Source organism: Phoca vitulina, unplaced genomic scaffold (assembly GCF_004348235.1).
Source record: "Phoca vitulina isolate PV1807 unplaced genomic scaffold, GSC_HSeal_1.0 scaffold22, whole genome shotgun sequence".
Taxonomy (NCBI): domain Eukaryota; kingdom Metazoa; phylum Chordata; class Mammalia; order Carnivora; family Phocidae; genus Phoca; species Phoca vitulina.
This window is the reverse complement of record NW_022589725.1, coordinates 13,676,033-13,699,160: the sequence shown is the minus strand read 5'-3', so window position 1 is coordinate 13,699,160 and position 23,128 is coordinate 13,676,033. Positions and strand designations below refer to the sequence as shown.

At 44.9% G+C, this 23,128-nt stretch overlaps 1 protein-coding gene across 1 annotated transcript; it reads right to left on the bottom strand.

The window, feature by feature from the left end:
* Positions 1-7,031: 7,031 nt before the first annotated feature.
* Positions 7,032-14,144, bottom strand: DEFB123 (defensin beta 123). The gene is made up of 2 exons (XM_032419400.1): positions 13,926-14,144; positions 7,032-7,263 (listed from the first exon to the last, which is right to left on the bottom strand). The coding sequence occupies exons 1-2, from the start codon at positions 13,981-13,983 to the stop codon at positions 7,118-7,120; spliced, it is 204 nt and encodes a 67-aa protein (XP_032275291.1). The 5' UTR covers positions 13,984-14,144; the 3' UTR covers positions 7,032-7,117.
* Positions 14,145-23,128: the final 8,984 nt, after the last annotated feature.

Sequence of the window (23,128 nt, the reverse complement as noted above, 5' to 3'; positions counted from 1 at the left end):
GAAATCGAGCCCCTGTCAGGCTCTGCGCTCAACAGGGTGTCGTCTTGAGGATTATCTCCCTCTGTCCCTCCCCCTACATGCATGCACACGCGGGTGCGCTCTCGCTCTCTCAAATAAATAAATCTCCAAAAAAGAAAAAAAAAAGTAATAAACAGATTGAAAAAAAAAAACGAAAATCCGAGACAACTCATTTCTCCCTTATCTCTTTTCTTTTGAGCACACTTAGTTAAATTTGGGTAAGTTATCTGTGCTTATGATGCAGCTCCATTTGTCTCACAAAGAATAGACCCACCGAAGAGAAAGGACTCTGTTAATGGCAAATGGATGATTCTCAATGGGAAGACACTGTCCTCTAGGGGTTATTTTTGGAATTTGCTGATGGTTTTTTTTTTTTTCTTTCTTTTGATAGTCAAAATTAAAGGAGTCCTTACCGTAATTTAGTAGGTTGGGGACCCGGGATGCAAGATGGCACGCAATGTGTGTGACTGTCCTGGAAAATGAAGTATTGACCAATTTCCCAAACAAAATTCAAATGTCCTGCTAGACATTTATATAGGTGAGAAACCCATTTATAATTCTCTGAGCCCAGAATCTAAGGGTATTTTGCAAGTACCTTTTGCATATTGAATTTTCCTGGAATGAAACTACTGTGTAAATTAAGGAATGATTATACTTTGTTTTGGTTAGAACTTTGCCCAAGCTGTTTACCATTTTGGAAAGTCAGGATACAGATAGTAAACACTTAGGGTAGTTGAACTGTGCATATGGCACACACATTTGAGCCTGCATTTGCAGCTCTTGCACTCAGACTATGTATAGGTACAAGATCTGACATGTTTCATTATGTCTTTAAGTGTATTTACACATCAAAATACATATTATTATAAAATAGTCTCTTTTCTCCTTTATATTATGGTTAGGACTTAATCTGATCTTTTGCTTGCAATTATGTGAGAAGATAGGTTACAATTTTATGAATTTTATTTTAGGACAGAAAGGGGGCACCGCAAAATATTTATTTATTTATTCATTTATTTTTTTTAAAGATTTTATTTATTTATTTGAGAGAGAGGGAGAGTGAGAGAGCACAAGCCAGGGGGCGGGGAGCAGCAGAGGGAGAGGGAGAAGCAGGCTCCTTGCTGAGCAGGGATCCCAATGTGGGGGCTCCGTTCCAGGACCCTGGGATCATGACCTGAGCAGAAGGCAGACGCTTAACCGACTGAGCCACCCAGGCGCCCCTGCAAAATATTTATTATAAAAGGGAGCATTGGGCCTAATAGGACCCTGGGAATGTCGAGCTCTCACCAATAGATTAGTGGGACCTCATGAGGGGATAGAGAGAGGGGCCATAAATACCCTTCCTCAGAATTCCGCCAAGAAGACCCACATTTCATTGATGTCTATTTCTCCCTAAGCATAGGGGCTCGGTGTTTCACAAAGAAAGAGCAGACATATTCCTCCCTATAGAAGTTTATAGCAAGGATACACAGAAATGTGAATACATGGAACACTGCATGACTCATCCATGTATACTCTTGTAGCCCTGCTCACAGCCTTGACTGAAGTGACAGTCATATGCAGACCAGGAGACCACTCTCCCCCATGCCCCAGACATAGTTAATTGGACAAGAGGTTGGCACCTCCCCAAGCCAAACCAATCCTATAGGCTGGCCAGTGACCTAGGAAGTGGGTTGGTACAAAATGATGAACTGCATCAGTAAGAATTTGGGAACAGAATTGGAAAATACAGAGAATAAGCAGTTTATAATTGGAATGAAAGCTGAAAAGATGCCTTAGTAAAAGTCAAGCAAGGGACACCTGGCTGGCTCAGTCCTTTAAGCATCAGCCTTTTGCTCAGGTCATGATCTCCAGGTCTTGGGATGGAGCCCTGAGTGGGGCTCCCTGCTTAGCAGGGAGTCTGCTTGAGGATACTCTCTCTCTCTCTCTGTCCCTCTGCCCCTCCCCATTTCTTCCTCTCTCTCTCAAATAAATAAATAAATAAATCTTAAAAAAAAATACAAACATCACAATATTGTGTGGCCTATCACACTGCCTGCCTCTCAAATCTCCTCCCATATGTCTCTTCCCTTGCGCACCAGGCTTTAACCGTATGGCCATTCTTTCAGTCTCTGGAACCAGCCACTTGCCCCTAAAAAGGCTTATGCCCATGCTGTTCTCCCTGGAATATTCTTCTGCAGATCCACTCCCAACTCTCTGCAAGCATGACTTCTCATCCTGCCGATCCCAGGTTGAATGCCACTCCCTCAAAGAGCATTACCCTGACAGCACATGGAGGTCCACCTCCCTCATGAGCCCCCTACTCCTATTCTCAATCACTACACTCTTCATAGCCCTTGCTACCATATGTAATTATGAATTTATTTCTTTAATGCCTTTTCCTCCACAGGTTGTAGGCTCCACGATGACAAAGTGCATATTTGTTTTATTTACCTCATTATAGCTAGAGACTAACTTGGTGTCTGGCAAATAACAGGTATCAATAAGTACTTGTTGGGGCGTCTGGGTGGCTCAGTCGTTAAGTGTCTGCCTTCGGCTCAGGTCATGATCCCAGGGTCCTGGGATTGAGCCCCGCATCGGACTCCCTGCTCGACGAGCCTGCTTCTCCCTCTCCCTCTGCCTGCCGCTCCCCCTACTGTGCTCTCTCATTTTCTGTCAAATAAATAAACAAAATCTTAAAAAAAATAAGTACTTGTTATATGACTAAATGAACAAATGGATCTATGTTTTATGGGAATTATGGTTCAGTAGCTCTAAGACATGGTAAAAAAAATCCTTAGTTTTACAACAATTTAGATATGGTTTTCGATGATATATTTCCAGCATTATGTGTATGTTCATTAATTTTCTCCATTTTTCCCTAATTTGAACCCACAGTCTAGTGAGCATCTGGTTGAGGCTCAGGCTTCCCTGATCGGGCATGCCTCATGATTTCCACTGATATCTCAACCATACTCACCTCAGGATGCCCACCTTCACTTCACCAGCATCAACACCCTACTTTTTCTGTTTTCCATTAATTCAACTACCAGTTATCGACTATCTACTAGGGGTGCCAGGCATTATTCTAACTACAGAGGATTCAGCAGCTGACAAAACAGATAACTTCCTGCCCTAGGGGAAAAACCCTTTGTTGAGATGACTCTGTGGAGAACCATGGCTTCTCATTTAAATTCATAGACCCAGAAGCCCTTGACTGAAGTGGGGGTTGGGTCCCTTTGAGGAAGGACTCTGTAACAACGCCACAAGCACATACTGAAAATCTTTCTTTGGGCCAGGGCACCTGTGGCCATTGACCAGGGTGATTCTATAATTGGGAAAGGCAACACTGTTTCTGAGTTGACTCTAATAACTAGGGACCCAAAATGCCATGTGTCAAAATTGGAGGATGCATGGAGGTCAGATGACACAGACATTTTTGGACCAAGAATGTCTCATGGTTTGTCTGTTTTCTTTCATTCAGCATAATTATTGGAAGAATCACCCACGTTGTAGCATCAGTACTTCATTGCTTCTTATTACTGAATAATATTCCATTGTATGGATATACCACAACTTGTTTGGTCCGTTCACCTGTCACCAGTTTAGAGTGTTTCCAGTTTTGGGCTTTTACAAATAAAGCTGCTGTGAGCAATTATATTACGAGTCTTTGTGTGGGCATATGCTTTTGTTTCTCCTGGGTAAACACCTAGATGTGAATGGTTGGATCATATGGTACATTACGCTTTTTGAGAAACTGTCTAGTGTTTTCAAAGTGGTTGCACTGTTTTACATTCCCACCATGTAATTTTCACATATATTCTTCTCTAGGTCTTCATGATTGATTTATCTTTTCCTTTTTTTCTGGGCTTAAAGATTTTGAGACACTTAATGTTCATGGATTTTATCTCTTTTTGAAAAACTTGATTTTTATTATAGATTGAGAAGTCAAAAGAATATTTAAAAATATATAAAAGTATAAAAATAATAAGACAACAAATATCTCCATACCTACCATCCAGATAAAATAGTAGAATATCAGCATTACCCCTTCCAATTCCTATACTTAGAGTTGACCATTATCCTCAATATGTGCTTTACTGCTCATTTCATCATCTATGTCTATGCCCCTAATAAAACATTTGTTAATAAGTGTACAATTTTGATCAAGTTTTGGAAAAGGTTTGGTTAAGATTTTGACTGGAATATCATTGAATCTGGGAAACAGTTTGTGTAGAATTGATGTCTTTAAGACATTGAGTCTTCTAATTCATAAACATGGTATGTCTCTATAAATTTAGGCTTTCTATATTGTCTTTTAATAAGGGCTTCTAATTTTCTCCATAAAATTGTTGAACGTATTTTGTTTGAAATAGTCACAGGTATTGGGAAGTATGTTTTCTTTTGGTTGTTAGCAGTTTGACTATGTTATGCTTAAACTTGATTTTCTTCGTGTCTATTTTGAAGGGAGTTCATTACGCTTCTTGAGTCTGTGAATTGAGGTCTTTCAACAATTTTGGAAAGTTTTCAGCCAATACTTTAAAAAATATTTCTTCTTCCCCATTTCCTCTCTTTTCTCCTTCTAAGACTCCCAATTAGATATATGTTAGAACATTTGAAATTGTCCCATAAGTCTCTTATTCTCTGTTCTGTTTGTTCTGCATACTTTTTCTCCCTGTGCTTTTATTGTATTTCCTATTGATTTGTCTTTGAGTTTCCTGATTCTTTCTTCCACTCTGCCTAGTCTGCTGTTAAGCCCATCCAATAAATTCCTAACTTTAGATTTTGTATTTTTCAATTTAGAATGTCAAATTTATTCTTAGGAGATTCCATTTGTGGTAGACTGATACATTGATGATCCCCATGAATCATGTCTCCAGTATTCATGCCTTCGTGTAGTCCTTTTTCATACTGACTGCAGGTCATATTGCTTTGGCCAATCGGCTGATGAATGGATAAAGGTGTGGTATATATATATAATGGAATTTACTCAGCCATCAAAAAAAAAAAAAAAAAAAGAAAACTTGCTATTTGCAGTGACGTGGATGGAGCTAGAGTGTATTATGCTAAGTGAAATAAGTCAGTCAGAGAAAGACAAATAGTATATGATCCCACTCAAATGTGGAATTTAAAAAGAAAACAGAGAACACACAGGAAGGGGAAAGGAAAAAAGGGAGAGAGGGAAACAAACCATAAGAGACTCTTAACGATAGAGAACAAACTGAAGGTTGATGGAGGTGAGGTGGGCATTGGGGGAATGAGCTAAATGGGGTTGAGCATTAAGGAGGGCACTTGTGATGAGCACTGGGTATTATATATAAGTGATGAACCACTAAATTCTACTCCTGAAACCAATATTGTGCTGTATGTTAACTAACTAAAATTTAAATTAAAAAGCAAATATTGCTTTGGCCAATGGGATTTAAGAAAGCATGATAACAGAAGTTTGAAAATGCTGCATATTGGGGTTTACCTTCTTAGACCTAGCTTTAACTTCCTTGAAACGGAAAGGTCATATGGACAGAGATGCAGTCATATGGGTGACCCCAGGTGAGAATATCAGAAGAACCACTCAATTCACACACAGAAATCTGAGAATTAATGAATAGTTGTTATTTTAATCCACTAAGTTTTGGAGTGATTTGTCATGTAGCAATAGAAAACTGATATAGTATTTTTCTGTATATTGGTTTAAATTATTCAACCTTTCAATCTTTCCCTCTAATTTCTGTAACATATTTATAATAGTTACTTTATTTTTTTAAAAGATTTTTATTTATTTATTTGACAGAGAGAGACAGTGAGAGAGGGAACACAAGCAGGGGGAGTGGGAGAAGGAGAAGCAGGCTTTCCACTGAGGAGGGAGCCCGATGCGGGTCTCGATCCCAGGACTCTGGGATCATGACCTGAGCTGAAGGCAGACGCTTAACGACTGAGCCACCCCGGTGTCCCTATAATAGTTATTTTAAAGTTGTCTGTGAAATCCAACACCTGTGCCATGTTTGGATTTGCCGCTATTGACTATTTTTTTCTAAAGATTTTATTTATTTATTTGAGAGAGAGAATGAGAGAGAGAGAGCGTGAGGGGGGGAGGGTCAGAGGAGAAGCAGACTCCCTGCTGAGCAAGGAGCCTGATGTGGGACTTGATCCCAGGCTCCAGGATCAAGACCTGAGCTGAAGGCAGTCGCTTAACCAACTGAGCCACCCAGGCACCCACTATATTTATTCTTGGTTATGGATCTTATTTTCCTTCCTTTGTGAAGGGCTTTTAATATTTTTCAATTGTGTGCTAGAAATTGTATTTAAAAGAACTGCAGAGTGTAGAGTAAGTGTTGTTTTCACTCAGGGAGAGTATAGCCTCTGCAAACCAAGATAAAGTGTTCTCCGTTCTCCTTGGGTACAAAGGAACATTTTGGAATTTCAAAGTAATGATTTTTAAAAATATTTTTATTTATTTATTTGAGAGAGAGAGAGAGAGAGCACAAGCAGGGGGAGCAGCGGAGGGAGAGGGAGAGGGAGAGGGGGATGCCGACTTCCTGTGGAGGAGGGAGCCGGATGCGGGGCTCGATCCTAGGACACTGGGATCATGACCTGAGCCAAAGGCAGACACTTAATCCACTGAGCCACCCAGGTGCCCCTTCAAAGTAATGATTTATTATTAGATAAACATGAGGTTACAGAGATTAATGATGTAACTAAAGATGGCTAGTAAGAGCACAATAGAATTACTGAGAACAACCTGAGTTAATCTCTGAAAATGAACACCCTCATACTTTAAGCCTGCTATCTTAAAAAATTCTAGAAACATAAGGATACATAAACACATTTTTCATTAGCTGACGGAACAATGATATCATCATATGTCACATAGATTCCAGAAGATTCCACTGCACACTTGTGAGATAGTGAGACTGAAGAAGGCAAATACTGTCTTATTATTATTATTATGAAAATATTTTGACTTCACCTGAAAGGGGATTTCCTGAGAACTGGCTGGGGTAGACTAAGAGGCGAACACAGAGATCAGCCACATGTGTTTATTGATAGAATTTAGGAATCCACTGGGGTCAGACTCAGGGCGGCTCCGTCTGCATTTTCATGGCGTCAGGCTTCAGAGAACTTAAAATGGCCATAGCTTTTCTCTTGGCTGGAACTTGGGCTTCACACAGCACAGTTTATTATTGGTGCAGTAAACATAAACACTTTCTCTCCTGGAGCATTTCTGACGGCATCTGCCGTGAAGATTCCAGCATTTTTGGGTGCCGCCTGACACACAAAAAAAGAAAAATGGAGACAGTGTCAGCCCTGAGAGGCGGTATTAAAGCAGGTGTGATAGAGGGTCCTCAGTTTCCCTTGCCTTTGACCGTTGGGCTCCTTTTTCTCTCCTTCCCTTTTTAAAAATTGTGGTAAAATACAAAGAACATAAAACTTACTAGTTCAAGCATTTTATTTTTTTAAAGCTTGCTTGCTTATTTATTTATCTATTTCTTTTTTTAAGATTTTATTTATTTATTTGAGAGAGAGACACAGCGAGAGAGGGAACACAAGCAGGGGGAGTGGGAGAGGGAGAAGCAGGCCTCCCGTGGATCAGGGAGCCCGATGCAGGGCTCGATCCCAGGACCCTGGGATCGTGACCTGAGCCAAAGGCAGACGCTTAACGACTGAGCCACCCAGGCGCCCCTACCCCTATCTATCTATTTCTGTAATCTCCACACCCAATGTGGGGCTCAAACCCATGACCCTAAGACCAAGATAGCATGCTCCTCCGACTGAGCTAGCCAGGCACCCATCAAACATTTTAAAGTGCATGGTTCAGGGGCATTAAGTACATTCACAATGTTGTGCAACCATCACCATCATCTAGTTCCAGAACTTTCTAATCATCCAAAAGAGAAACCCTGCACCCCTCTCCCCAGCCCTGGGCAATCACCGATCAGCCCTCCTCTCTATAGATTGGCCTGCTGTGGATATTTTATGCCCATGGAATTATATAACATGTGGCCTTCTGTGTCTAGCTTCTTTCACTTAGCTTGTTTTCAAGGTTCATCTATACTGGCTATTTTTTGTTTTTGTTTTTGGCTAATATTCCATCACTTTCTTCATAATTTTACTTTTTTTTTTTTTTTGCCAAGGTCTATCATTACGAGGTGGCCGTACTTAGGTTTTTTTCATTAATTGTAGTTAAGTACATACAACATAAAATTTATCATCTTAACCATTTTTAAGTGCACAGTTCGGTGGTGTTAAATACATTCACATTGTGTATAGCCATCATCACCAGCCACCCCCATAACTCTTTTCATCTCATAAGACTGAAACTCTTATACTCAGCAAACAGTAACCCCCATTTTCCCCTCCCCTGGAGCCCTTGGCAACAACCCATCCATATTGTTGTTGAAGCCTTTCCTGTTCCGGAATCTTGACCAATCAACAAATTGCAAGGCTTACAAACACAGCTCCCGAAAGAAGTGTTCTGACAGTTTTGGGGGTGGCATGGCACCCATGACCTCAACCTAGAGGCACACGAATCTGGGACAGTTGCTATTCCAACCACAAGTTTTGCAGCAGTTAAAGATGAAATCTCTACTTGAGCCAAACAAGGACCTGTACCCTTCTCTTTGTTCTGTAAAAGCCCCAAACCTGCTCTGACTCAAGTTTTCAGGGGCTCCAGCAGCTGAATGAAGCCTGGGAGCTCTAGTTGTGTCGTTCAACCATTTCCTTTGGGCAGTTTCAAGCCCTGACTATTCTCTATTTCATTCATTCTTTTTTTTTTTTTAAAGATTTTATTTATTTATTTGACAGAGAGAGACACAGCGAGAGAGGGAACACAAGCAGGGGGAGTGGGAGAGGGAGAAGCAGGCTTCCCGCGGAGCAGGGAGCCCGATGCGGGGCTCGATCTCAGGACTCTGGGACCAGGACCTGAGCCGAAGGCAGACGCTTAACGACTGAGCCACCCAGGCGCCCTATTTCATTCATTCTTAAGTTAATTATAAGTTTCATTAATTTGTAACCTTTATTATTTCCTTCTTTTGGCTGTAGGTTTTGACCAGGTGTATTTTGTGATCAGGAGTAAGCTTTCTTTGAGATGATTTTTAGACCAATACAGGGGAGACTCTCGGGGGAAATGTGTGCTTCAGAGGAAAACTCGCATTGTCCAGAGCAGGGGTACTCAACTGGGGTGATTTCGCTCCTGAGGGGATGTTTGGCAATGAAATGTGTGACGACAGTTTTAGTTGCTGCAACAGGTGAGAGGTGCTACTGGCAATTAGTCGGTAGAGGCCAAGGATTCCGCTAAATATCCTACAATGCATAGGGCAGCCACAACAAAGAACTATCTGGCCCAAATCATCGATAGTGCCAAAAGGTCAATAATCACCAATAGTGTCAATAGTCCTTGGTCTTGGTCGATCACAGTCCTCAGGGTTATCTGATTTTGATTATGTGGGAGTTATTTTACAACTCTATGAGCTGTTGATAAATAATAGTAGGGCAAAAATAATTATTTCTCTATACTTGCAAGTATGTTCTGTTGCAGAGAGGTTAATTTGACTCTCTCTCTCCTCCCCTGCACCATGGGGGGAAAAAAGCCAGTTTCTATTTATGCTTTGATCCAGTTATAAAATCTGCCTTGTTCTCTCATTATGAGTTAAATAAAATCTTTAACACATGGTCATATATATATATATATATGACCATGTGTTAAATGCATATATATACATATGTTAATATATACACACACATATATATGTGCCAGGAGTTTTTTTTTAATTATCTTTTAAAACTTCTTTTGAACCTTGAGCAAACTGCCATCACAAGAACTAGGTTCTGAAAAAATGTACTGAGAGAAATCTGATGTGTTATGGAGACACTAAGACGGCTAACTGTGTTTCTGGACGGTCGAAAATGGAGCTTGGTGGAAAATTTGACCCATCACAGTAAAGAAAACCTATAAACTCTTCTTTTGTTTTTAAGATTTTATTTTTAAGTAATCTCTACATCTAACATGGGACTTGAACTCACAACCCCACGAAGAATCACATGCTCCACTGACTGAGCCAGACTGGTGCCCCGAAAACTTATAAACTGTTCTAAGACAACACTGGTGGAGAAGTTTTCACTGATCAGTGAGGGTAGTTCCAGTATATGTTCCACGTGCCAGCTTAATAACCTTTGGAAAAACAGTAAAAGTGGGACGTGAAAAGGAACCACTGTCTTAGGGACTCTATACAGCTCCCTAAATCCCAAGGATTTGTACTCACTACCATCTGCCTTTTCTGTGAAGGACTAGATGCTTTTCCTTGCCAGAAAGCAACAGTGTTTCCTGTGACTAAAAACAATTGTGGTTTGTCTTTCCTACTTGGGAACGCCTATCTGCCTTTCTAGTGACTGAGGTGCTCTTTTTACTGGGACTTTAATTAAGGATTGGCCATTTTGCCAAAAATCGTACGTCCTTATCATTCTCAACCCTCAGAAAAAATAGAAAGAACTCACCATAAGTTAAAATTAAAACTTGCTAAACTGACAGAAGGCCCTGAAAAGCCTAAGTGACTCAGAGTTTCACTGTTCCCTGTTCCTCCCGCCCCGTGAATTGTAAAGGGCCATGAGAGCTTGCCCAGCTCTTTTTCCTTTTCTTGCTGTGCAACTGGATTAAGCTGGAACAATTTGTTGTCTTTTCACGTCAGGAGTCAAACCCTCGCTTTTGAACTCAGTGGTTGGGGATAAGTACACTCTTTTGCAAAACATCTGGTTCTCACGTGGGGATGAAAAGAATTGCGTGAAGGAGCTGAAAAACTTGGTAAGCTAGATGGGCTTACTAGCACTGGGGATAGGTTTTATGCTATGGCAATTTCTAGAGAAACGGTCTGGAGGGCACTGGAGAAGTTCAGTGCAGTGCCTGAGTTTTCCATGTGCTCATTTGTGAAGTCGTCCGAGCTGCTGACAATGTCACTAAAAATACTACCGTAGTCTTTTGACAATTCTAGGAGTTCCAGAAAACCATTGTCCATCATCAACTTGCATTAAACATCATTTTGCCATGTGAGGGAGCCACATGTGGAATTGTTGGTAATGCCTGCCACATTCACATTTCTCAGAAACCTTTCTGGTGTGTGTGTGTGTGTGTGTGTGTGTGTGTGTGTGTGTGTGTGTGTGAATACATCCACGTAAGCAAACCAAAGCATTTGTTGAGTGAACAATATAGTCTGACCTCTGGGACCCGTGAGTTTGCTTTTGGCGGCTTTTCCTGGATATTCCCAACAGGACTCTGGTCCTGGGTGCACACTTTTGTTAGTGATGCTTTTTCTCCTGATAGGAATACCCCTCATTAAGTGTGCCCTATCATGTCTAACCAAGATCACTTTAAATAGGAAGTATTAATAATAATTCATGAGGTATTTTATATGTATTCAATATGTCAATTTTCCCACCCAGCTCTGTCTACTGAAAAGATGTGGAATGAAGGACTAATTTAGTAGGACTGAATATCTCTAGCATCTAGATCACGGTTCTGAAATACCATTTTCCTACTTAAAAAAGAAAAATCAGAGCTTCTTGAAGAAATGGGGAATTCAAGATCTGGGCAGGAATTGTACAAGATGAGCCTAGAATATGTCATTACACCAGATAACCACTTATGAACCAGTGAAATTGCTTTTGTCACTTAACAAAAGGACAAAGTCTGAAGTCACATCTTTCTGAAATTTTGTATTTGAAATCATATGGTCAGGACTGGAACATTACATTCTTTTCTGAGGAGCCAGTCTTTCAATACAGAAAAGTGTCCTTGATTTCAGAGCCAAGGGCAGAGTGTCAGAGAAGGGGTTTTGGGATACGAAATTCCACATCTCTCTTAATTTTGTACTTTCCATGGAAATAGAACCCTGAATCCATTTCTGAGCCTCAGCCTGATGTTAATCCCTTTAGACATGAAGTCTATCAAACACTACTTCACAGAGAAAGACAGATACCATATGATTTCACTTATATATGGAATTTAGGAAATAAAACAGATGAACGTAGAGGAAGGAAAAAAAAGAGAGAGGGAAGCAAAACATTATAGACTTTTAACTATAGAGAAAAAACTGAGGGTTGCTGGATGGGAGTTTGGGGGGGGATGGGCTAACTGGTTGATGGGCATTAAGGAGAGCACTTGTGATGAGCGCTGGGTGTTGTATGTAAGTGATGAATCACTAAATTCTACTCCCGAAACCAGTATTACACTATAAGCTAACTACAGTTTAAATAAAAACTTGAAAGAAAACAAAACACATAACTTCATTTACATTTTACCTAAACTCTGTCCCTCTCCTTAATGCTATAGAAACCTTATTTGTTCCTTCTTTTGCCCACGGTTCCTTTGCTGTGCCAAGTTAATACGTCTGACTCCGTCGGACTACAAGTGTGTCTCTTGTGGTGTCTATAAGCTGGACTTTATCACAAGGAACGATCACAAACTAGCAGGGATATATGCACAATAAGGCTACCACAAGCCAAAGATGTGGCAATTTGAATTTCAGCAAGAATAAAGATTGCAATGAGTGAAAATTCATCAAATATATTGAAAACTATTTTGTCACATTTGGGGGATGATAGAAAAATAAATCATTATCTTGTGGATTCACACATACAGGAAAATCACCAAGCATTTATTCCGTCTTTCTTATATAAACTGTCCCACTGAGTAACCAAATAGTAGATGATGAGTGTCTTTATGATTTTAGTATAATAAATTTCCAGGAACCAGTGAAAATCATATAAAATAAAGAAGACACATTTCAGTGTGTTCTGTGTCTTCCCTCAATCTGATACTACTACACAAACGTTATTGTTGTAGCAGGTTGAGAAGAGGAAATTGAAACTGAGGAGGTCACGGAGTTAGCAAATGGTGGGGCATTCTGACCCGGGTTCTGATGCTTGCGCCTCTACCCTGCGGTGAGTGGTGGGTCAGGCATTTGCCACAGGCAGAAACGAGGCCCGAGGTCAGCTTGGTTGAGGAAATTACACATTCTGCCCCTTTGGAAATGTTAGGTGAAAGCCTTGATGTGGGCAGAAGCCTTGATGTGGGCGGATAGCGAGGCCGGGGGTTGTGGGATGGGCAAGTCTGACCATGGCCCGAATTCGGTTAGCCTTCCCATGGCTCCCTCACCTGGTAGTCAAGGCCCATCAAGACCTGGACCTTGAATGCTTCCTCAGTTTCCCCCTCGCCATGCCCCTAACCCACTCAATGGTGTGCCAGTTTGCTGAAGGTTCCACGTTCTCTCCCACAGCTGGACCTTTCTTTGCATAAGCTGATTTCTGCCTGGGACACCCTTCCTACTTCCTTCTCTTCTCCTTCCCCTTCCAATCTCAACATACTTTTCAGGACTCAGGGTATCCCATCAGGAGGACTCTCTTGGCCCTCAGACTGGGCTGGTCCCTCCCATGTCCACCTCAGATCCCTAGACCCCCTCTGTCAGAGCTCATGTCACCCTGGGTTGTAAATGCTGTTCATTGTCTCCCCCAGGGCCATTGTCATTTATCTCTGTGGCCCTAGCCTCCAACACAGGGTCTGGCACAGAGGCACAGAGTATGTGAATTTTTCTCTCTGGTTAAGGTGGTTGTGATCTTTACAAAGCCTAGAACATTCTGGGGACTATTTTGTGAAAGGCCCACGGTTGCCCTCTTCTTCCTTCTTCTCCTGCGCACCCCTTCCATTCTTTCTCATGCGCAAGGCCACCGGCAGCTGCTCCCTGAGAGAGCCGAGATGGACGGGGTGGCTGAGCCAGAAGCTCTGGATGTCGTGGTTGGTACCTAAGCTCTGGCTCCTGCTGCGGGCGAGGGCTCCTTCTCTCGGTGTTTCCAAAAGGGCAGCCCATCCTCCCAGGCCTGGGGGTTCCGGGACCAGGCCTCAGTCTCCACGCCCTGCCCCTCCCCGAAAAGGTCCCCGTTACCTGGAGTGAGCTGGGACAAGAGCAGGAGGGCAGCCAGAGTCAGCAAAAGGAGCTTCATGGCTGGAAGTGGCCCAAGGTGAGGCTGCAAGTCCGAGGCGACGGCAAAACGAATGGGGCAGGCTCCGGCCTCTCCGGCTGGAGGTCCCTTTGTTCAGCCGGACCGATGTCACCCGCACGTGCCCTCAGCCGCCCACGGCTTCGGCCCCCACGCTCCCGGAGCCCAGGGTCTGCAGCCACATACTCCGAGCTGGCACGCCTCCTGCGGTCATTTGGTCAGCGGGGGGTGGGGGGGCAGGCAACCCGGTCCAAGGTCCTGCTACCCGCTCTAAACCGCCTGCACCGAGGGACCGCCAGGGGGCGCCACGCACGCGGAACGCAGAGGGGCCGGCGAGACTTCACCGAGGTGACGGCCCCTGCAGGTGAGCCCACCTGGCGTCCCAGGCAGAGGAAGTCCGCCCAGAGGCTTACGCTGGGGCTGAAAGTGAGACACATGGTGTGACTGGAGGGAAACCGGGAGAACGGTGGTGAGAGATGAAGCTCCCAGCACCAGCCTGGCCGTGCCCTCCGCCATCCGAGTGCCAACCGCGCCGTGCACCTTACACCGCCGAGCAGGGAGCCCGATGCGGGGCTCGGTCCCAGGACCCCGGGATCATGACCTGAGCCGAAGGTAGACGCTTAACTGACTGAGCTGCCCAGGCGCCCCGAGATGTACTAAGTGTTAATGTTGAGTAATGCTAAAAGTGGGACCCTGGCATGTTCTGGACAACACAGAAGCCTCTAGGGCTGAATGCCATTGTGGTCTGCACAGCATCAAGATTCCACAAAGCCAACTGTGAAAAGAGATTGTTGGTAGTGGGAATGAGGGGCTCTTGATAGCTTTTCCAGAAAGATACCCAGGCTGGGGTGCCTTCCTTAAAACATTTGCCTGGGTCTCCAACACCACCTTGTTGGGGGTGCTGGTGTCAGAGGCAGCATCTGCCAGTGACCACAGGTGCACTGGGGGGAGGCCCGGTAGCCCACGTGGCACCTAAGGGTGACGATGAAACCCCAAGAGTCATGGGCAGGCAGCCTGGTCTTTACCACAAACATGGGAGTGCCAGCCTCTGGGACTCCTCAAAATACAGCCACTCTTCCCATTCAGGGTACCATAGATGACCCCAACTGTTTGTTCCAGGCATTGCATTCCAGGCAAAAGTGAAAAGATGGGACCTATGTTGGCAAAAACATGACGTTCTGCACCATTCCATTTTCCCTGATTTTCAGCATCCAGACAACCACAGCGTATGAGGACTGGGTGGATCCCGACAGCCCAGCTGTTCCGATCTGCTCATTGGTGAGACCGAAGCTCAGCGAGGGAATCAGTGTCCCTCCTAGGGTCACACTGCCAGTGGTCCGCACAGGGAGCTGACTGTTTTCACTTCTCTCTCCCCCTCAATGCTCGAATCCTCCCTGACACAGAGCAGAGATGGTGGGGCCTCTTCTCTTAGAGAGAAAAGAGTTGAATAGACATAGTCTTCCCGAGGTCAGAATGAATGTCTTTCTTTCTCTGCTCTTCTGCTCCCAAACTGGAAAACTACGTTTGAAAAAAGGAGCTTACTTAACTTACATTCAAACCACGGAAATGGTGGATCTCTAGACCGGATAATGCAGGACTCTGTAGGGCATAGTAAAGACTGTGCATTTTTTTTTTTTCTATGTATGATGTGGAGTCTTGGAGTTCAGTTATGAAAAGGGCTGACATATATTAATAAAAAATCTTTCTGGCTGTTGGGTGATTGCTCCCTGCTGGTCTCTAAAAGACAAAAGTGGATAAGGGGAGGCGTGTCAGCTCCGGGGTGTTGGTCCAGCTGTGGGTGTGGGGCAGTCGGGGTGGTGACTGAGAGGTCTGAGGGAGGCAGGCTGTTCCGGGCCGAGCGCAACCGCTTGCTCGTCACTTTGTCAGACCAGAGACTAGTCCTTGAGCCACCTGGAGTGATGAAGCCGTTTTTGCTAACTTCGGCTGAAGACCTTGTCCCAGGTCTTTTCAGCGGAGGGAGAGCGTGGGCACTCCAACGCCTGGGAGGACGGGCTGGCGGGCAGCAACGTGAAACACCACTCATCTGGGGAAGAGGGAAGAGCCCCCAAATCCTAGGAGAGACCCTGCCCCACCATTTGCTAGCTCTATGACACCCCCAGCAAACTATTCGGCTCCTCTGAGTTTCAATGTCTCATGCTTCGGTTTAGAATAATAAATCAGGTTGAGGGCTCAACATGGAACACACTGAAATATGACGCAACAAATGTAGCCTCTTTGTTTTCTAAACCCTCATAAGAGGAGAGCTGGCACCCAGCCAGACATCTTTTCTAGGGGCAGGTGCCAGAACTTAGGCGCCAAGTGTTACTTCCAGATTTTTCTGTCGGCGCCCCCAGACCTCCTCTCCTTGGTCAGCCCCAGGGGTTGGGGGAGGAGTTCTGGTGTGTGAGGAGAGTGGGGGAGGACAGGGAAAGCAGGAAAGAAGGGGGGCAATAGCGACCTTTGCTCACACTAGTCCCTGAAATCACTTGGCTTTTGCACCATTCACAGCTTCCTTAGGGAGGACAGGATCCCTAAGCCTGTCTGTACCAGCCCCTATACCCGAGGCTTGGAAAGGTTTTAAGTAGAGAAGAGTCCTTGTCAAGCTTGCCCAGCCCAAGGTGGTAGCACCAGCCCCTCTTTCCAATCTGACGGAAGCTTCTACCCCTGCCACCCTCGGCATCTCTCCAATCTTTCCACAGGGTCAGGATGTGAATGGATGGCTTGCGTCTGCTCATGGTAGACACATGCGTGAAACACCACTCACCTGGGGAAGAGGGAAGCACCTCCAAATCCCGAGCTAGACCCTGTTCCACCATTTATTATTCTGTTTCAATTTACTCATTTCTTTTTTTTTAAAGATTTTATTTATTTATTTGACAGAGAGAGAGCACAAATAAGCAGAGAGGCAGGCAGAGGGAGAGGGAGAAGCAGGCTCCCCGCTGAGCAGGGAACCTGACGCGGGGCTCGATCCCAGGACCCTGGGACCATGACCTGAGCTGAAGGCAGACGCTTAACGACTGAGCCACCCAGGCGCCCCTACTCATTTCTTTTTTCCTTTTCTTTTTTAGAGAGGGAGAAAGACGGGGCGGGGGAGGCAGAGGGCGAGAGAGAGGATCTTTTTTAAAAATTTTTTTATTATTATTTTTTTAAATGCTTTTTTTTTTTTAAAGATTTTATTCATTTATTTGACAGAGAGAGACAGTGAGAGAGGGAACACAAGCAGGGGGAGTGGGAGAGGGAGAAGCAGGCCTCCCGCCGAGCAGGGAGCCTGATGCGGGGCTCGATCCCAGGACCCTGGGACCATGACCTGAGCCAAAGGCAGACGCTTAACGACTGAGACACCCAGGCGCCCCTAGAAACTGAAGAGTTAAGCAGAAAATTGTATTTATTCCCAGGCCTAATTCTTAATCCATTGTTTCTTTCTATGTGTATTATTTTAATTTTTTAAAAAAGATTTTATTTATTTATTTGAGAGAGAGAGGGAAAGAGAGAGAGAGAGAATGAGTCAGGGGAGGGGCATAGGGAAAGGGAGAAGCAGACTCCCTGCTGAGTGCAGATGCTGACGTGGGGTTTGATTCCAGGACCCTGAGATGATGACTTGAGCCAAAGTCAGATGCTTAACCAACTGAACCACCCAGGCACCCCTCATTTTAATTTTTATATTTAGTTTAAATTTTCATCAAACCCACACATCCACATGCTTTTCAGAGTCAGCTTTGAATAGGAGTATAGTTGCCACACATCTCCCTTTCTCCATTCCTTGCTCTCCAAAGAAAACCACATTCATATCTTTTGGTTGTTTCTTTGGATGTCACTTCCATATCTATAAATAAGATGCTTACTATTGTTATTTTTTTTTCAGTTTTAGGTATTACCCATTGAATTCCTGCTCTGAAAAATGAGAATTTAGCTGTCTGTCATCTCCTTTGAGTATGTCCAGAATCATTAGGTATCTTATCAATTTTATCTGCCTGGAGACCTTGCCCCTGGACCCTTGCACCTGCTCCACACTGAGCTGGGTGCCTCCATGCCTGGTGACCTGCTGTCATCTTGGGTCTCCATTTACATCATCCTGGAGGATTCTCTTTGATACGCTCCTGAGATGAATGCCTGCTTTCCGGATCCAAGGCCTTTTCTGATCTACTCCTTTACTTTTGGTGGAGCACCTCCTGATGGCCTCTGGAAAATGTCTGACCTCCATGGACCAACCTCACACTTGGTTAATAGTGTGGTCGCTCATTCCATATTGGAAATGATTTCCTCTCAAAATTTCGAAAGCATTGCTCCATGGCCTTTCATGTTCCATCTAGTGTCACCATGGAGAAATCTGAGCCCCTTCTGAAACTCGTCTCTTTGTATATAAGCTGTGCTTTCTCTCTGAAAGCTTTTACGATTTTCTCTTCATTACAGGGTGTTGAAATTTCATGATGATGTGCCTACATTTTTTGTAGGATTATTTTATTTATTTATTTATTTAATAGCTTTCTAGTTTCTTTCTTTTCTTTTTTTTTTTTAAGACTTTTTATTTATTTGACAGAGAGAGACATAGTGAGAGAGGGAACACAGGCAGGGGGAGTGGGGGAGGGAGAAGCAGGCTTCCCGCGGAGCAGGGAACCTGACGCGGGGCTCGATCCCAGGACCCTGGGACCATGACCTGAGCCGAAGGCAGACGCTTAACGGCTGAGCCACCCAGGCGCCCCTTAGGATTATTATAATCAGTTCCGCTAAGCTCTCTGTGAGCCCCATCAGTCTGCAAACACACGCCCTTCAATTCTAGGACATTTTTTTCTTGACTTAGGTGTTTGATGATTTCTGCCCTTTGTGTTTCTTGATCTCTATTTCTGGAATTCTTATTTTTCCAAGGCGGGATTCCCTGACTAATTCTCTCATGTTCTTCTATTTTCCCTACTGCTTTGCTCTCTCTCACTGAATCTAATTTCTAGGAATTTTATCTTTGTACTTTTATTCACTGAAGTTTTTTTCTCATTATTTTTCTTTCTTTTTAAAAACAGTATCCTGTACCAGTTTCTGTTATTTTGATGATTTTTCTGATGACATTGTCCCCTGCATAATGTTTTTTTTTAAGTTGTTGTTTTTTTTTTCTCTTTGCCACCCACCCCTCTTCTCTTTTTTTGTGTATTAGAAGCTTTCCTTATCTGGCTAGTAGTTGTTGGTTATATGCTTCTATTTTGGGTGGGCCACCACTAACTGGCTTATTTTATCAAAGAACGCACAGTGTTTGTGTCTTCGGGGTTTTTTGTCTTGGACTGGTCAAATTTTCCTGGGAAGAATCCTCTGCAATCTTTATGACCTGAAAGTTTGTGTTCCTCTCAAATTCATACATTGAAATCCCAACCCCCAGTGTGATGGTGTCAGGAGGTGGGGCCTTTGGGAGGTGCTTAGGGCCCTCATGAATAGGATTAGTGTCTTCCTCAGAAGAGACCCCAGAGAACTCTCTCAGCCTATCATCTACCACGTGAAGAAACAGTAAGAAGACCCCACCTATAAAACGGGAAGCAGAGCCTCACCAGACACTGAATCTGCTGGTGCCTTGATCTTGGACTTCCCAGGCTCCAAAACTGGGAGAAATGAATGTTTATTGTTGAAGCCACCCAGTCAATGGTAGTTTGTTACGGCAGCCTGAACAGAATAAAACACAGTGTCTGCATCTTCAAGTTTTTTTTTCCTCTGGGATTGGTCAGATTTCTCCAAAACCCTGCTCAAAATGTATAAATCTGCCTGCCACAGGCCTCAAAGCTGAGATGGGAAAGAATGCTGGGTCTGAACATTAAATATGTACAACTTCACTTAACTCTCCTGTGTTCAGTAGGTTACCCCTGCTCTCGCATGGCATCATGTCGCCTCTCCCCTGCCCAGAGACCATGTATTAGCCTCTGCAGATAAGAAAGCTCTAGTCTTCTGCTCAGATAGGAGAAGGAAAGTCAGTGTCACACGGGGGAGGAGATCTGGGCTGTGCAGATTTTCATGGATCTTGGCGTTGGAGACCCCATTTACCCCACTTCCCGAGAGAGCTCGCCACCACCAAGCCCGTGACTCCTGGGAGTTTGGTGGCCCGGATCTGGCCTCCTCTGAGCTGTTGGCTTAGCGGTTTCTCTTCTCAGCTCTCTTAAGAACCACTTCCGCTTCCAGTGCTCACAACGGCTTGTTATTGTTTCTTTTCCTGTTTCCTTTCGTCCTTGTGGTTTTAATACCACAAATAAAATCCCTTTGCTGTTGGCTCGGTGGTGTTTCGGGAACAAGCAAGTGTGGATTTAGGTCACCATAGTTAGAAGTAGCTATCGCCTCTCCTCTTTACCCTCACTGCAAAAAGCTACATGTTCTCTTTCTCTCTCTCCATCTGCAGTTCTGCGCAATCCTGGCACTTCACATAGCATCAGGCATGTAGAGTGTAGTGGGCTATACTCACCCAGAAGGAGGGGGACAGTCAGGCTGCCTGGCCTCATAGCTTTCTGCTCCCCTTTGCTAAAAGCTTGGCTCTGCCCTGGCCCTGGAGCCAGACTGGCCAGAAAGAGCAGGGGTTTCACCAGCTTTAGCCCCGCAGTCTGGGACTTGGCACCAAGACTCCCCCCCAAACATGGTTGCTCTTCTGGCTCTGATTCCAAACCTGGGTGTTCACTGTGGGGCTGAGTACTTGTTTGATTCCTTTACCAGCTACGGAGTCTTTTCTACCCTCCCCCTACAGACCTGTCCCCTGCCTCCTATCTAGCCGTCCCTCACCCCCATGAGAGTTCTCTCTCCATGTGTGCAGGAAGTACAGCTTTGTTTCTTTTTCTTTTTCTTTTTTTAAAGATTTTATTTATTTATTTGACAGAGACAGAGACAGCGAGAGCAGGAACACAAGCAGGGGGAGTGGGAGAGGGAGAAGCAGGCTTGCCGCAGAGCAGGGAGCCCGATGCGGGGCTCGATCCCAGGACCCTGGGATCATGACCTGAGCCCAAGGCAGACGCTTAACGACTGAGCCACCCAGCTGCCCCCCTTTTCTTTTTTTAAAGATTTTATTTATTTATTTGACAGAGACAGGATAGCGAGAGCAGGATACAGCTTTGTTTCTTATGATATAATCTGTATCACTTCTAAAGCTTCGTTCCTCCAGAGAGTGGCAATGTGGTTTCCATCCAATCAGGGTGCCCTGATTTCCTAAGTTCCTCAAGGAAATAAGAGGGGGAGTGATATCATTAAGAAGGTGGCAAAGATCATTCTCAACGTCAGTCCCCTTCACAGAAAGACCAACTAGCAACTCTCCACAGACAAAACAGCATTATGGCAATTCCAGAACCTGGGGGTGAGATGGAAATGTGGACCTCAGAAATGGAGAAAGACTGTGCACTCTGATGGTACCACCCCTCCCCCCAGGCTGCACCCAGAGGGACCCCCTGGTCTATGGTTTCTCCAGGGGGAGAGAGAGAACCCAAGGTGGACATCCTGCTGGGCCTTGTGGGATGCTTTCAGAGGGGCTCACTGGAGTCTTGCTTCACGGGGCTCACTGGGAGAATCTGCAGGGTTTGATTAGTGGGACTCAGATGAGATGGAGAAGGGGGCAGGGCATACACCAGCCAGTACTCAGTTCTTGGACCGCATTCCTGCTTGCAGCAGACCTGAGCAGAGATCCCAGCCAGCGCTTCTGTCCCTCTGCAGAGCCAAGCCAGTGATTCCAAATGGCTAGGGAGCTCAGTGGGCAGTTCCATCTGATTTATGTCCCCAGCCAAAGAGCCACACCTGCCATGGTGCTCATTCTATGGCCTGTCCAGGCAGGGAAGCAAATGTGCAGCCCTGCTCAACTGCAGAGTATAGCCTCCGGTCCTGCTGACCAGGAGCCTGGCTGGAGAACCTGGGCAGCCCCAGAGCCTATCCTACAGCCGTGGGCAGGGAGCCAAGCCAGCAGCTCTGTCCAACTGTTATGTATATAGCCTCTGGCTGCACATAACCAAGGAGCCTGACCAGTGACCCTGGGCAGCTTTGGAACCCAGGCCATGGCACTTCCCAGAGGAGGAGCCAACAGCCTACATCCCTGCCCTACATCCTTGCTGCAGTCCGGCCCCGCCTACACCCTTGTTCAATGGTTGGAGACAGCCTGTGGCCTCACCCGGGCAGGGAACCCAGCCAGCGTCTCCACCCAATTGTCGCACATAGGCTGTAGCCCCGTGTGACAAGGGCGTCTGAACAGCAACCCCACTGACCATGGAGCACGGCCTCCAGTGCCACCCAACCGTGGAATACATCTGGAGGCACCTCTTGACCAGAGTATGGCCAGCAACTTTGCCCAACAGCAGAGCACAGCCGGTGGCCTTGCTCAACCTCAAGACACAGCCTGAGCCCCACCTGATGGCAGGGTACAACGTGAGGTCTCATTGGGCCACACCGCAAAGGCCTGCTGCAGCCCTACCTGAACGTGGAATCCGGCCAGTGGTCCCGTCTGGTCTGGGAGCCCAGCCTGAAATCCCGCTTGACCCGGGGCGATTATGGAGCCCAGCCTTAGCCGGGCCCAACAGCAGAGTACACCCAGTGGTACCACCATGTCAGGAAACAGCCTGAGGTCTGATCCGACCAAAGGTGATTGCAGAGCCCTTGTAGTGGTTCCATCTGACCATGGAGCACAGCCAGCAGCTCTGCCTGAATGCAGAGCCCAGCCAGCAGGCCCACCCAACCGTGGAGTCACAACATCCCCCACCACCCCCCGACCCTGACCTCAGAGCCTGTCATCCTCCACTGTGAAAGGTTGAAAGCTTTCCCTCTAAGATTAGGAACAAGGCAAAAGTGTCCACTCTTGCCACGTATATTTAATATAGTCCTAGGAGTCTTAGCCAGAGCAATCTGGCAAGAAAAAGAAATGAAAGTCATCCAAATCGGAAAGGAAGAAATAAAATTTTCTCTGTTTGTGGATGACATGATCTTATATATAACACATCCTAAAGGCTCCACCAAAAAGCTTAGAAATAATAAGCAAATTTAGCCAAGTTGCCGGATATAAAACCAACATACAAAAATCAGTTCTGTTTCAGTACGCAAACAACGAAGTATTTGAAAAAGAAATAAATAAAAACAATCCCATTTACAATAGCATCAAAAGCAATAAAGTATTTCAGAATAAATTTAACGAAGAAGGTGAAAGATCTCTATACTGAAAACT